Here is a 16,660-nt window from a genome sequence, read left to right as displayed (position 1 = left end):
CCCCCGTCATTGGTGTCCCCGGGAGGGACGGTGCCCCCCGTCATTGGTGTCCCCGGGAGGGACGGTGCCCCCCGTCATTGGTGTCCCCGGGAGGGACGGTGCCCCCCGTCATTGGTGTCCCCGGGAGGGACGGTGCCCCCCGTCATTGGTGTCCCCGGGAGGGACGGTGCCCCCCGTCATTGGTGTCCCCGGGAGGGACGGTGCCCCCCGTCATTGGTGTCCCCGGGAGGGACGGTGCCCCCCGTCATTGGTGTCCCCGGGAGGGACGGTGCCCCCCGTCATTGGTGTCCCCGGGAGGGACGGTGCCCCCCGTCATTGGTGTCCCCGGGAGGGACGGGTGCCCCCCGTCATTGGTGTCCCCGGGAGGGACGGGTGCCCCGTCATTGGTGTTCCCGATAGGATTAGTGCCCCGTCATTGGTGTTCCCGGGAGGAGTAGTGCCCCGTCATTGGTGTTCCCGGGAGGAGTAGTGCCCCGTCATTGGTGTTCCCGGGAGGAGTAGTGCCCCGTCATTGGTGTTCCCGGGAGGAGTAGTGCCCCATCATTGGTGTTCCCGATAGGACTAGTGCCCCGTCATTGGTGTTCCCGGGAGGACTAGTGCCCCGTCATTGGTGTTCCCGGGAGGACTAGTGCCCCGTCATTGGTGTTCCCGGGAGGGGGGGCGGGGGGAGAGAATGGCATATTGAGTTTTTTCGTGATTGTATCCGATTAATCAATCGAAACTAAATAATTGTTAGTTGCCGCCCTACTGATCATTTCTTTGTCAGTGGGCCAATGTACTAAATCAGCAGGGGATCAAATACTTCTTTTTCCTCACTGTATACCTTTTATTCTATCGGCTGTATTTGATTGGAGCGATGTCTCTGTGAATGTAAATAATTCCCAGCTTTTAAATGATTTATTTTCTTTGTTCCAGGCCAACATGTCGTTCAGCACCATGTCCCGGGGCCGGAGGATGGCGCTCTCCACGCTGGGCGTAGCACTGGCTGGGGGAGCCGGCTTGGCATTGGCACTCCACAGGTCCGTTAAAGCTTCTGACCTGGAATTACACGCTCCCAGCTACCCCTGGAGCCACGGAGGGTTCCTCTCCTCTCTGGATCACTCCAGGTAATGTCCCCTTTATATCTGCTGCAATCAGATCCATCAGAGTAGAGGAAGAAGATTGTGCAATGTCCACTCTGCTATCGTTATGTACAACCCCACCCCCCTCATATAACTTTAACCACTTCATACCGGGCACTTTCACCCCCTTCCTGCCCAGGCCAGTTTTCAGTTTTCAGCGCTGTCACACTTTGAATGACAATTACTCTGTCATGCTACACTGTACCCATATGACATTTTTATCATTTAGTTTACACAAATAGAGCTTTCTTTTCAAGGTGCACCGAATGGGAAATTTTGGTGCCAAAACTGAAAATGTAGGATGCACTTTGCCGAAAAACCGAAAATGACATTTAACCACTTCTGGACCGAAAGATTTTCCCCCTTAATGACCAGGCCATATTTTGCGATTCGGCACTGCGCTACGGACAATTGCACAGTCGTGCGACGCTGTACCTAAATAAAATCAATGTCCTTTTTTTCCCCACAAATAGAGCTTTCTTTTGGTGGTATTTGATCACCTCTGCGATTATTTCCAGCCCCCCCCCCCCCCGCTATAAACAAAAAAACAAAAAAAAGACAATTCTGAAAAAAAAAAAAAAAAAAAAATTCACATTCTGATATATAACATTCCCAAAAATGAATTAAAAAAAATCATAATTTTTTTTAACATTTTAGGCCAATTTATTTTCTGCTACATATTTTTGGTAAAGAAAAATCGCAATAAGCGTATTTTGATTGGTTTGCACAAAAGTTATTGCGTTTACAAACTACCGGAAATATTTATGGACTTTTTATTGTTTTTTTTTTTTTTTTTTTTTTACTGGTAATGGCGGTGATCTGCGATTTTTAGCAGTACTGCGACATTGTAGCGGACAGATCGGACCCCTAACTGACATTTTTGACACTTTTGGGGGGGACCAGTGACATTACTACAGTAATCAGTGCTAAAAATATGCACTGTTACTGTAATAATGACACTGGCAGGGAAGGGGCTAACAGTGTGGGTGTTTAAGGGGTTAAATGTGAGCCTAGGGGAGTGATTCTAACTGTGGGGGGGGGGGGGGGAAGACTTGTGAAATGACCATAGAGACATGTGATCCTATATAGAAGGATCACAGGGGCTCTGTGATCATTCCAGGGAGAAGAACGGTCAGCTGTGTTTACAACATCCGACCGTCCTTCTCTCTCAGCGGGGAGCAATCGCGGGTGTCAGGCGGCAATTGGAGCCGCCAGCCTCAGCCTGACGAGTGGGAGCGCGCCGGCGTTTGCTCGCCCACCTAGCTGCAGGCGTGCGACCGACGGTAGCCCCACGTCGGTTTGCCTGGGAGAGCCACACTGCCACAGTAGTATATAGGCGGCGGGTGGTCGGCAACCAGTTTATATATATATAAAAAAAAAAAAAAAAAGTATTTTATATAGAATTTTATCATATTTGACTTTTTAAATTTAATATAAAATTTAAATGAATATGAATTTGTCGGCCATTATCGGCACCATATTTAGCACAAGAAAAGCTCAAGAAAAATGCATGTCTTTAACCACTTTACCACCGGAGGATTTTGCTGTCTTGCGTCCAGGCCACTTTTTGTGATTCGGCGCTGTGCGACTTTAACTGACAATTGCGCGGTCTTGCAACGCCGTACCCAAACAAAATTTACGTCCTTTTTTTCCCCACAAACAGAGCTTTCTTTTGGTGGTATTTGATCACCTGTGCGATTTTTACTTTTTGCGCTATAAACAAAAAAACAGCGACAATTTTGAAAAAATAACAATATTTTTCACTTTTTTTTTTTTTTATATGAAATTCCTCCCCAAAAAAATTTAAAAATCAAAATTTTTTATCATTTTAGGCCGATTTGTTTTCTGCTACATATTTAAAAAAAATCGTAATAAGCGTATTTTGATTGGTTTGCGCAAAAATTATTGCGTTTACTAACTAAGGGAAAGATTTCTGTCATTTTTGGTTTTTTTTTTTTTTTTTTTAAGTAGTAATGGCGGCGATCTGCGATTTTTTTTTTTTTTTTTTTTTTTTTTTTTTTTTTTTTTTTTTTTTTGCGGGACTGCGACATTGTGGCGGACAGATCGGACCCTTGACTGACATTTTTGACACTTTTGGGTGTACCAGTGACATTACTACAGTAATCAGTGCTATAAATATGCACTGTTACTGTAAAAATTACACTGGCAGGGAAGGGGTTAATTTTGGTGATCAAGGAGGGGTTAATGTATGCCTGATGCTTACTGACGTGTGTGGGGGGAGGTGACTGAGTGACACAGGGACAGATCGCATGTTCAGCTATGCTGAATCCTGCAATCTGTCCCTGCCGGTCACTTAGGAGATCCGCCCGCTTTGTTTACACAAGCAGGCGGAACTCCACACTCGATCCCCCGACGATCGGGGAAGAGCGGCGGCGATCACCGCTGCTCCTCCCCTGGCCCGACTCCCGCTGTGACTGAATACAGCGGGAGCAAGTCTCCGGCGGCGCGCACACGCCACCCACAAGGGGAGGAGTCCAGCGACGTATGTCTACGTCGCTGGACGATAGCGAACCACTTTGCCGCAGTACAGTCAACGTGACCGGTCGGCAAGTGGTTAAATTCTATGTTTGTCTTCACACTGGTCTGTTGTGCTTCCGTTATGGTGTTAAAAATCAAACGCACCTCCCTGTTTGAAATGCATTGAAAGTGCAGCAAGAAGGAATCGATAACGCACCCTTTTTTTATTTTTTTTTCTCTATCGCTCATTGACAGACGTAGTCTTCTTGATTCTCAAGAGCTGGGTTATGTTGTCTCCGCAGGAGTAGGACTAGGCAGAAAGACAAAACGTTCTGGCTCCACCCTAGGGGCAGTCCCTGAGGGTATATCCTCCCTCTCTCTGCTACAGGGAATCAGTTTTTTTCTGTCTAGTCAGGAGTAAGGACCTAAGTTCCTTGCTGGGATCTTTTGGTCCTGGCAAGACTTTTTTTCTTTAAGAAAAAGACATTTTTTAGGTAGTTTTCTCCAGTGTTTTTTTTTTTTTTCCTGTGAGATCTTCAAGCAAAAATGCCGGACTGGGCGACACTTGTGGTCACCCCAGCCGGCCTACGAGCGCGCGCAGACCATGGCATTGCGCTTGGTCGGCCGCGACATATTCAAGTAAGTATGCGGGGCCGGGCGACGGGCTGGATGTTGAGATCCAGTGGTCACCCCGGTTTCTGCCTACGAGCGCGTGCAGACCAGAGCTCCGCGATGGGTCGGCCGCGACGGAGTCCCAGTGAAGGGACTGACTTTGCGAGTTAAAAGTCTCGCTTGGACGCCAGGTACCAGAGAGTCGAGGCGTCCACAAACCCCCACCCCGGTGGAGAGGGTATTGTGAAGAGAGGGTGCCTGTCGGTTCGGTATGGTGAGTAAACGTTCCCTTTTTTCCTCGTTATGAGGCAGTATGAATTATGGGCCCCTCCATATATGGTCAGTATATATCTGATACTAATAAGTCCCCCTTGTAATACAGCATGTGTTTGTGGGAAGTGGACTTGGTTTAAGAGCTAACACTCTACCCAGCAGACTGTAACATTACAGCAGACATAGGAGGTATAATCCTACCTTATGTGCAGTGTATCTCTGTAGATCCATATATCACCTTTTAGCAGAGATGCAGGTGGATGTGCTGGGAAAACGATTTCGGCGGTCCGCCGCCATTTTGCCGTAGACCGAATGCATGTATGTCCTCAGGTCACGCCGGCCGCCATGTTTTTGGAGTCTTATGTCTCTTCTATGGGGGCGGCCATGTTTTGTGAGCCCAGCTACCTCGTGGAAAGCTGGGAAACGCCGGAAGGCGTACACAGGGGGCGGAGCCACGTCCTTCTACCCGGGAAAAAGCAACAGCTCCTTCCAGTCTGTAAAGACAGACGCTGACTGCAGTTGGTTGGAAACTTCACTGCATCGGTTGGTGAGCCTTGGGGGTCCCTCTCTCTCTCTGTGGGATCGAGAAGCAGGTACTCTGAGGGGCGCTATTGCGCTAGGGGGAGACACATAAAAAAAAAAAAAAAAGGTATTTTTTATTTAAAAAAAAAAAAAAAAAAGTTTTTTTGTGTTTTCTGGCAAAGGTGTCCTGAATTATCATGGACCCTGCCACTCATGTATCTCCTCCGGATCCCCTCGAGGGGTCTGCAGGATCCTCCAGCACCCCAGTGACGATTAAATCATTGTCCGCTATTATGGAAGCTTGTGTCCCGGGTGGAAGTGGCTTGTCAGGGACAGGGCGCAAGTAAGCGACCCCCGCCTAACCCCTTATTATCTGAAACCTCGGATTCAGACTCTGAGCCTATTTCTGCAGTTGCAGGTACTTCATCTGGTATTGGTGTCTCGTGTACTGTCTTTTCAGACAGTGAGGAGGATGTTTCGGCATCAGCCATAGCCAGAGAGGAAGCGTTGGTAAACGCACTCATTGTATCTGTTCAAGAGACTTTAAGATTACAGGGTATTCCGGCAGAAATAGCTGAAACTGAGATCCCTTTTGGGTCTAAAAACGCATCTAGTGGCGAAGGTTTTTCCATTGCCCAAATGTTTTGGCAATCCAATCAAAGAAGAATGGAGTCTGCCAAAACGCATTTCTACTATTTCTAAACGCATTAACAGTAGTTATCCGTTTGAGGAAACCCTCATTAAGAAATGGACAGAACCACCTGTGGTGGATTCACCAATTGCTAGATTGAATAAAGCCACGGTTATTCCTTTAGAAGACGCTCCGTCTTTTAAAGATCCAGTGGATCGCAAGATAGAAGCTATGTCTCGCACCATGTTTGCCTTGATTGGATCAGCTTTCAGACCTATAATAGCTATTGGTCTGGTTTCGCAGGCTGTAACTGAATGGACCTAGTGGTTACGCCGGGACTTAGAAGAGGTCCCTCAGGCGGTATCAGATTTGTTGGAATAAATGATACAGGGGTTACAGTTTGTGTGTGATGCGGCGTTAGACGCCACTCCATTATTGGCGCGAGCATCAGTCTCAGCAGTGGTTCTCAGGCGTACACTGTGGCTAAAAGGTTGGTTAGCCGACCAAGGTTCCAAAAAATCATTGGCTAATATCCCCTTTTTAGGAGAGCGTCTATTTGGAGCCAACTTAGATGAGATCATTAAGGATCTCACGGGTGGAAAGAGCACCTTTTTACCGCAAAATTTTAAAGGTAGAGGAACTCGTCAAAGACGAGGGCCTTCTTTTTCTGCTCACAAGAGGTTTTTTCGTCCCGCGGGTGAAAAAACTAAGTCCTCCATAGCTCCTGCAGGAGGCGTCAGGGGTCGTTGGTCGGGCAAGCAAAAGCCTGCCCCCTCCAGACCTGAAGATAAACCCCATAACTGGGGTGGGGGGACGTCTTCGCCGGGTTCCGGATCCATGGCTTTCCAGAATCCCGGACAAATGGGTCTGCGAAGTCATAAGGTCAGGGTACAAGATCGAGTTTCGATCTCTCCCACCGGCGCGATTCTTCCCTTCCAATATCCGACTATCCTCAGATCGTTTAGAAGATCTGCGGAGAGCAATTACAGATTTACTACAACAAGGAGTGGTAGTCCACGTTCCTTGGACAGAACGGTTTCAAGGGTTTTATTCAAACCTATTTACAATAAGAGGGCAAAGTGCGTCCAATTCTGGACTTAAGGGCACTCAATTCTTTTGTCTTCATAAGAAGATTCAGAATGGAGTCCATTCGCACAGTAGCAGCCTTTCTGCATCCAGGGGATGTCTTAGCGTCCATAGACATCTAGGACGCCTATCTTCACATTCCCATTTTCGCAGGACATCAGCGGTTTCTACGTTTTTCCGTAGAAGAGAACCACTATCAGTTTGTGGCGTTACCTTTCGGTCTCGCCACGGCTCAGCGGGTCTTCACAAAGGTGTTGGCCCCAATGTTGGCACTTCTGCGCCAAAGAGGCATATCGATTCTAGGTTACCTAGACGATCTTCTGCTTCATGCAGAGTCTCCTCAGACCTTGCTACAAGACGTAGAAATTACTATGATCTCTTTACAGGAATTCGGGTGGCTGGTGAACCAGCAAAAGTCATTTCTGGTTCCCACCCAGAGGCTCGAATATCTGGGTCTAATTCTAGACACAGTCAGGACAAGAGTTGTTCTTCCGGTAGGGAAACTCCGAAAGATTCAATCAGCAGTCCACCAACAGCTGGTCTTCCCTTCGGACTTGCATGAGGGGTCTGGGGTTGATGGTGGCTTCCTTCGAAGCAGTCCCATTTGCCCAGTCCCATACCCGAATTCTTCAGCAAGAGATTCCTCTCAGATGGAATCGGAATCCGGAATCCCTGGACAATCAGATCCGATTGAGCAAACAGACCAGAGAGTCTCTGGTCTGGTGGCTTCGGTCTCCGATGCTCAGCCAGGGAAAGTCATTTCTGCCAATATATTGGACGACAGTGACCACGGATGCCAGTCTATCCGGATGGGGAGGAATTCTCGGTCAGTTATCTATCCAGGGACTTTGGTCCCCGGAAGAATCCAGGTTACCGATAAATGTATTGGAACTGAGAGCGATCAGACTTTGTCTGATTCACTGGATCGAGCAGCTCCAGGGCAGCCCGGTTCGGATCCAGTCGGACAACGCCACGGCCGTGGCTTATGTCAATCACCAGGGGGGCACCAAAAGTGTCCGAGCGGCCAAAGAAGTGGCTTGCATTCTTCGCTGGGCGGAACGATTTGTTCCAGCAATCTCTGCGGTGTTCATTCCGGGGGTGGAGAATTGGCAGGCAGATTATCTCAGCCGTCAGACCCTGGATCAGGGGGAATGGTCCCTCCATCCAGACGTTTTCCACCAGTTGTGCCTACGATGGGGCACCCCGGATATGGATCTGTTGGCATCTCGATTCAACAGGAAAGTTCAGAGATTCGTGGCTCGCTCCCGCGATCCTCTAGCAGAAACCGCAGACGCACTGATCGCCCCGTGGGGGCAATACCAGCTAATGTATGCCTTCCCTCCTCTTGGGTTACTGCCAAGACTTCTTCGCAGGATAGAGGAGGAAGGAATTCCAGTAATCCTGGCAGCTCCGGATTGGCCTCGTCGTGCTTGTTACGCCGACTTGGTCAGACTGATGGCGGACGTCCCGTGGAGACTTCCTCTCAGGGAGGAGCTACTGTCTCAGGGACCGATCTTCCATCCTGCTTTACGATCGCTGGTTTTTAACGGCCTGGTTATTGAGACCCAGGTGCTGAAGGACAAGGGATTGTCAGCTTCAGTTATTCCTACTCTAGTTAACAAGGAAAGCGACTTCCAGAAAGATTATCATCGTACATGGAAGTCTTATATTGTGTGATGTGAATCCCTTGGGTTCCATCTACATCTTTATTCGGTAGTCCGAATATTGGCTTTTCTGCAACAGGGAGTTGAGCAGAAGCTGGCCTTGAGTGTTATCAAGGGTCTGGTTTCAGCATTTGCTATCTTCTTTCAGAAGCTTTTGTCTACTCATTCCTTGGTGCGGAATTTCATCCAGGGGGTGCGACACCTGGCTCTGCCAGTGCACGCGCCGTTACCATCCTGGGATCTTAATTTGGTGCTGTCGGTTCTTCAGACACCTCCCTTTGAAAATATCAGGGAGATTCCCTTGCTTACTTTATCCCAGAAGGTGGTCTTCTTGGTGGCTATCACTTCTGCAGGCAGGGTGTCAGAACTGGCTGCATTATCCTGTTGTTCCCCAGATCTGGTGGTTCATAGGGATAAGGTTGTTCTTCATCCGAATCCATCCTTCTTTCTAAGGTGGTTTCAAAGTTTCATGGATTAAGGACAGTGTATTGTCCTTCCTATGTCCTTAGCCCAATCATCCTCGAGAATTTGCATGGCATTCCTTGGATGTAGTTCGGGCGATCAGGATATACTTGAATACTACGGATTCAATTTGTAAGACGGATTCACTGTTTGTGATCACGGATGGCCCTAAGAAGGGGTTGCCTGTTCTGCTGCGACCATCTTTAGATGGATCAGACAGACGGTGGTATAGGCTTATTTTATCTAAGGGTCGGGATCCCCCGTTCCCTGTTAAGGCGCATTTTACTCGGGCGCTTAGAGTTTCCTGGACCTTCCGCCATCAGGCGTCAGTGGTTCAGGTTTTCAAGGCGACTGTTTAGTAGTCGGTTCATACCTTTACAATATTGTATAAGGTTCATGTGATGGCATCGTCAGATGCCTCTTCTGGCTGCAAGGTTCCTGCAGGCCACTGTTTGAGGAGACTGTTGGTCTACCTCGAGGATTTGTGGGGTAGGTCTCATCTGTTTACTCGATGAGTCCTTTGATACTTCTGGTTGGCTCCGGTTGGGCCTTCTAGATTGGATTTTGATTCTGTCAATCCCACCCCTCATTTTGTGGCACTGCTTCTGGATGTCCCAGCTCTTGAGAATCAAGAAGACTACGTCTGTCAATGAGCGATAGAGAAAAATGGATTTTTGTAAGATCTTACCGTAAAATCCTTTTCTCTTAGCTCATTGACAGACGTAGTACCCGCCCCTCTATCATTGAGTTGGGTTGGGTTAAATTCTCTGTACTGCTTTAAAACAGAACTGATTCCCTGTAGCAGAGAGAGGGAGGATATACCCTCAGGGACTGCCCCTAGGGTGGAGCCAGAACGTTTTGTCTTTCTGCCTAGTCCTACTCCTGCGGAGACAACATAACCCAGCTCTTGAGAATCAAGAAGACTACGTCTGTCAATGAGCTTAAGAGAAAAGGATTTTACGGTAAGATCTTACAAAAATCCATTTTTTTTTTTAAAGCTCAACAGGACCTAATGAAAAGACATAGGTGCAGTAAAATGGCATCAAAATCTGGTGCGTTTTCAATGCCATTATCAGCAACTTTTTCTTTAGCGGCAAAATGCCGAAAACACAGTTTTATCCTCCCTGAGGAGGATCAACCAGGTTTTTTACAGAATACAAAAAATGAGTCTCATGGTGACCGAGTGAGCGTGATGTACAGCATGTAATGCACCATTTATTGCTAGTTTATGATGGGAGTTTAGTGACTTTATTCCCTTAAATGCGATAAAGTAAAAAAAAAAAAAGGTGTGGCCTTAAGTACTAATTTAACCCTGTGAATATAATCCTGCCTGGAGATGGACTTTAACCATTTGACCTCCATAAGATTTAACCCCCCTCCCCCCCCCCCACCCCCCGCCCCTTCATGACCAGGCTGTTTTTTGCTATATGGCATTGCATTATTTAAAGGACAATTGCACGGTCATGCAACACTGTACCAAAATAAAATTTGTCAGTTTTTTTTCTCACAAACGGAGCTTTCTTTTGGTGGTATTTGTTCACCTGTGCGATTTTTTTTTTTTTTTTTTTTTTTTTTTTTTTTTTGCGCTATAAACAAACAAAAAAAAAAAGAAAGTGTGTGTTCTGCTATAAAACGCATCAATACAATAAAAAAATAAAACACAATCAAACAATAAAAAAAATCTGATTTCTTCATTAAATTTAAGCCAATATGTATTCTGGTAAAAATTCCCAATGTAAACATCCCTTGTAATAGTTAATGATAGGTCCTCTTTATGGAGAGATCCGGGGTCAATGGAAGAAAAAAAAAAAAAATACTATCTCGGCTATCCAGCCGAGTTCACAGCCGTATTTACAACTGCCAGGCCAGGCATAACCTTGAGCTCGGGCCTCAGAGAGTCCTAGAGACTGCCGGGAACCATCTGGTCCTTGGTATTCTCTATGGTGTGAAAGTGGCTTAAAAGCGTAATTAAAGTGGTAGTATATACTCCGCTTGTAAACTTTTACCTACTATAATAAACAATAAATCGGTGCAATCAGCAATTTTTACCTACAGGTAAGTCTATAATAAGGGCTATAATAAGGATTACCTGCAGGTACAATTAATATCTCCTAAACCTGCACGGTTTAGGAGGTATTCACCCTGCATGCAGCCGCTGACACCAACGGCGTATGAGCTCTGAAGGTCCGGCGTATCTTCAGAGCTCCTTGCCGGAAAGTGAACGCCATCACGGCTCCGGCCACTCACAGCGCCGGCGCCTCCGAACCCAGAAGGGATGCCGAGGGAACATGTCAGCTGCCTCAGCGGTGTCCGGGCGACCGTGTGGGGGCTTCGTTCTAAGGTAAGTATTTCATAATGTGCTGCAGGGTTTTTTTGTTTTTGGGGATACAACCTCTTTAAACTCTCCTATCGTTTACAGCCAAGGCAGCTGCTTCTGTTTGATCTGCAACTGCCATGGTGCTGCACATGTAATCAGTTATGACACCAGCCATTTGATGGTTTTGACAGTTCGATTGAGTACACGAGCAAATGTGTGACAGTTGGCAATCCTGGCATGCCAGAAATGTAACTAGGTTTTTGAAATGCGTAAATTAATGGGTTTAGTTCTGTTTTTATGATTTACTGCTGCTCAGGGGCTCTGGGCCTCAGCATAATGGTGGCCTCCAGCAAGAATAAACAGGAGCAATGCTGGAGGCAATATACAGCACACACCAAGTTTGGTGGCATAATTAATAATGTGGAATCTATGTTCTATATATATATATATATATTATATTATATTATATTATATTATATTTTTTTTTATCAAGTTATGGGTAAAGATTCGCTTTAACCATGAACATTACATTCCAACCACGAGATTGACAAAAGAAAATCGCTTGATTTCCCCATCGACACCCTCCGCATCATGGGAGAGTCCCTTCTGCTGTACTATTATATTCTGACAGCGGGCAGTTTCCCGGAATACAATGATCACATGGTTAAAGGAAAATCTGAGTAGATATGTTGGCAGAGTGTGACGGAGGAAACAACTTGTGTCTGGGGAGTCCAGTGATAATTGACCACCGACCAGCCGCGGGCAAGTGGCATACGGTGGCAGGTCGACAGGTTCCTGCGAATCGCTATATCTGTACGGCGGTCCGCGGGAGAGATCCTGGGGGCGCGTGCCCACTCACCACCGGGGAAGCCGATCCACGAGGCCGGCGGCCGCGATCGCTCCCCGTGGAGAGAGAAAGGTGGTCTGATGTTGTAAACACAGCAGACCGTTGTCCTCCCAGGAATCAATACAGAGCTCCTGTGTTCCTCCTATATATCTGTATTGTTTTTACAAGCCCATCCCCACACAGTTAGAAAACACCCCATAGGCTCACACTTAACCCTTTGATCACCCCTGGGTTAACCCCTTCCCTGCCAGTGCCATTTATACAGTAACGGTGCATATTTTTAGCACTGATTACTGTAGTAATGTCACTGGTCCCCCCAAAAGTGTCAAAAATGTCAGTCGTCTGATCTGTCTGCCGCATAGTCGCAGTCCCGTTAAAAATCGCAGATCGCCGCCATTGCTTGTAAAAAAAAAAAACAATCAAAATTCGCTTCTTGGGATTTTTTTTTTTTAACAAAAATATGTAGCAGAAAACAAATTGGCGTAAAATGATGAAAAAATTAGATTTTTACATATTTTCTTTTTTTGGGGGGGGGGGGTGGAATTTTATATAGCAGAAAGTGAACATTTTTTTTCAGAATTGTCGCTCTTTTTTTGCTTATAGTGCAAAAAATAAAAATCACACAGGTGATCAAATACCACCAAAAGAAAGCTCTGTTTGTGGGGAAAAAAGAAGACCTCAAAAGGAATTTGGGTACAGCGTTGCACGACCGTGCACTAGTCCGTTTAAAGTAACGCAGTGCTGAATCGCAAAACATGGCCTGGTCATTAAGGGGGAAAACTTTCCGGTCCAGAAGTGGTTAAAGAATAGGTTCACCTTTTTGGGCAGAATTTCACTTTTCATAATAGAAGCGTTTTCAAATATTTTTCTGGCCCAGCCATCCCAATGTGCTCTCCTCTCACTTACATCATCCACAGGAGGTTTAGAATCTCATCAGTCTTTTTGTATCTTTTAATGGATTTTCAGATTCCATCACTTCCTATTAGGTCATCTCCCAGAAGCCTTCACTTCCTTGTTGCATCACAGAAGAGGGCGTTTATAGGGTGTGTTCACCACTCTGAACCACACCTCCCTCATTACCATACCACCTTCCACCTGATTCCTATACAATCTCCTGAAGCTCCTAGTGCGCCCCTCCATTGTCCCGACTCTGGCATCTCATCTGAGCTCCCTGCTCCTGTCTTGTGAAGTTGCACACCAAGTCCACCAAGCATCAGTATCGTTTGCTTGGGTTTCCTCGTTCTGAAAGCACAGGAGCGCTGCCCTGGCAGGGGAAGGAGGGGCACACTAGGAGCTTCTCCATACTTTGACAGGAAGGGGAGTTGTACAAATGCCACCCCTGGTTGGTTTTTGGGTCTATCACGTAGCTGGTGGAGATCGAGCTGTAGAGGGGGCTTCTCTTGCTCCTTCTGTCCAACATTATTGTAGAGATGACAGGTAGTGTGGGACACAGAGTGGCATGAGGGCCGGTTTAGCAGGTGGCACCAGCTGAGGCTTGACAAGCAACTGATGGTCGTGGATCCCCAGACGGGCACCTGGAACTGGAAGTCCCTGATGCTGGATTAGTAGGCAGGAGCGTAGCCAGAACACAAGCCATGGGGTCATCAATGCAGGTACAGGAACGTGAGACAAGAGCAGGGGCAGGACACAAGCCGGAGTCGGTACACAGTCGAGCAGCGAGGTACAAGAGCATGAGAAAGGAGCAGGTCAAAACAGAGGCCAAGGTCACAGGTAAGCAGGCAGAAATCCAAAGGAGAGTCAAGGTAGGCAGGAAACTGATCAGGGAACGAACAGACCACTCAGAAATGTGTTCCTGTCATTGTTCAGCTTAAATAGGCCGTTTGGCGCCAGTGCATGCACGCGCACATGTTCGCGCATGCGCATATTAAACATTTTTTCTTGTGCACACGCTAGCATGCCTGCCAGTGCCTGTTTGGTTCCAACTGAACTTCTCTTACAGTGTCTTAAAGTCTCACAACCTCTAGCACAGAACTGAGGGGGTTTTGGGACACTTCCTGAGCTCCGTGGAACAGGTCTGATAGGCGGGTGGGCGGGGACAGAAGCCGGCAGAAGAGTGGTAGAGAGAACACCGCACTCACCCCCTCTGGCTCACTCCTCCTCGGGCTGACAGGAGTAGTGATTCCACTGTAGATACTCCTGTCAGCGGCGGCACCCCCCCCCCTCAATGTAGCTCCCGGGGCAGATTCCCCCCCCCCCTTAGTCTTGGCCCGGTCTCTATCTGACTACCTCTGGACCAGGAGTACTATATATGCATGATCAGGACTGCAGTTTACATATATCTGTGGGAGGGAGGTGGAGTGCAATATATCCCTGTGAAGGGACGTTTTCCTTATTTCAAAGCTGGTTTTTATAGTTCACCTCCTCTTAATCACAGCTGATAAATCTACCAATCTTCAACTTTACATCTTTGTCTGCTGGCTTATGGGTTCACATTTACAAGCTGGACGTTGCTGTTCATCTTCTATTGATTGCAGTTAATCCACCATTTTTTAAGCTTTACAGCATGATGTCCATAGTTTTTGCGTTTGATTTTTATATATATATATATATATATATATATATATATATATATATATATATATATATATATGTGTGTGTGTGTGTGTATGTATATGTATATGTATATATATATATATATATATTATATGAGAAACTTATATCCAGTATGCACCGTAAAATCTTATGGCAAGATTGAAAAATGTATTCCAAGGAAAATAATAAGCTTATGAAATTTTTTATTTTTCAATGTAGTGCAACCATCTATAGGAGTGGTTCTCAACCAGAGATCCCTAGGGTTCCTCCTGAGGTTGCTAGAGGTTCCTTGAGCAATGGGCAATTTTTGCCTCTCCGATAAGTTCACAATGACATCATTCATTGTTTTAGCTATCTGTAAGGGGGTTATTCTTCCCAATATATTCAAGTGTAAGGAGCATTCTTCCCATGGACCCTCACACTAATGTATCATGAGCTGTAGTCATTTTTATCAGGGGTTCCCTGAAACCTGAAAACTATTTCAAGGGTTCCTCCACGTACAGAGAGGCTGATCTATAATATAGCTGTGTCTAAATTGATGGACTTCCTCTTAGCCAATGTACGCCAGCTGGGTGGCTGCCCACTATAACAATAACTATTGTTTATACAAAGGGCATTAAGCTCAGTCACCACCTTGTTCTAGATATTTCCAGAGTTCTGTTTAGACACTGGTTAGCCACATATAGGAGCAGAATAGATGAGATATGGCTTTAACATGTCATGTGAATTATGTGGTCCATACAGTGAGGGGGGAAAAAAGTATTTGATCCCCGGCTGATTTTGTACGTTTGCCCCACTGACAAAGAAATGATCAGTCTATAATTTTATTGGTCGGTTTATTTTAACAGTGCGAGAATAACAAAAATATCCAGAAAAACGCATTTCAAAAAAGTTCTAAATTGACTTGCATTTTTTTTTTAACAGAAACGTTTTTATTAATTTCAAAAAGCAAGGTACAAACAAAAATCCAGTGCTGTGTTCACATTGGACAATATTGTAGACAAGTAAAAGGACGAGGTACAACATACGCAACAGTAACAGAAGATCTCCTGCATAGGCAACCGAGGCACAATATAGATTGATTTGCATTTTAATGAGGGAAATAAGTATTTGACCCCTCCGCATAACATGACTCAGTAATTGGTGGAGAAACCTTTGTTGGTAATCAGAGGTCGGATGTTTCTTGTAGTTGGCCACCAGGTTTGCACTCCTCTCAGCAGGGATTTTGTCCCACTCCTCTTTGCAGATACAACACTGCATTACTTTAACTGACAATCACAGTTGTGCGATGCTGTACCCAAATACAATTTGTCTTTTTTTTTTCCCCCACAAATGGAGCTTTCTTTTGCTGGTATTTGATCACCTGTGCGTTTTTTTTTTTTTTTTTGCACTATAAACCAAAAATGGCAATTTTTGGGGAAAAAAAATATTTTTTATTTACTGCTATAAAACACATCCAATGGAAAAAAAAAAAAAATCTAATTTCTTCATAATTTTAGGCCAATTTATATTCTGCTACATTTTTTATTTGTTAAAATAAATCCCAGTAAGCGTATATTGATTGGTTTGCGCACAAGTTAAAGCGGAGTTCCAGCCATTTCACTCACCTGTCCAACGGTCCAGCGATGCGGCCGCCCGAAGCCTCGATCCTCTCCCTCGGCGCCGGCATCACTGCTGTGGGCACCCGACTGTGACAGCCGGGTACCCACTGCGCATGCACGAGTCGCGCTGCGCGTCTTGATTGGCCGGCAATCTTCTGGTACCTCTGACGTGTCCCAGAAGATTGCAGGGAGGGAGGGGGAGAGGAGAACTTCCGCTCAGGGTGCCGCGGCGCTCCGAGCGGAAGTGGGAGCGGGTACCTGTCAAAACTAGGTACCGCTCCCCCCCCCAAAAAAAATGACATGCCAAATGTGGCATGTCAGGGGGTTAGAATACCTAAAGTGGAAGTTCCACTTTTGGGTGGAACTCCGCTTTAAAGCGTCAGCAAACTATGGGATAGGGTTTCCGCTTGGGTCGCTTAGGTGACTTGAGCGAAAGTTCTCCTCTCCCCCTCCTTCCCTGCAATCTTCTGGGACATGTCACCGGTCCCAGAAG

At 46.3% G+C, this 16,660-nt stretch overlaps 1 protein-coding gene across 1 annotated transcript in view; it reads left to right on the top strand.

The window, feature by feature from the left end:
• The window catches only part of CYC1 (cytochrome c1), a 47,148-nt gene that overhangs the window by 12,235 nt on the left and 18,253 nt on the right, over positions 1 to 16,660 (top strand). Inside the window, exon 2 of the mRNA XM_082258026.1 lies at positions 916 to 1,106. Within this exon, the coding sequence (XP_082114152.1) occupies positions 916 to 1,106 (191 nt within the window). The remainder of the gene's footprint in view (positions 1 to 915; positions 1,107 to 16,660) is intronic.

Source organism: Pelophylax lessonae (genome assembly GCF_965119305.1).
Source record: "Pelophylax lessonae genome assembly, chromosome: 5".
Classification (NCBI taxonomy): Eukaryota; Metazoa; Chordata; class Amphibia; order Anura; family Ranidae; genus Pelophylax; species Pelophylax lessonae.
The sequence above is the reverse complement of the archived record's forward strand: the minus strand, read 5'-3'. Positions and strand labels throughout refer to the sequence as shown.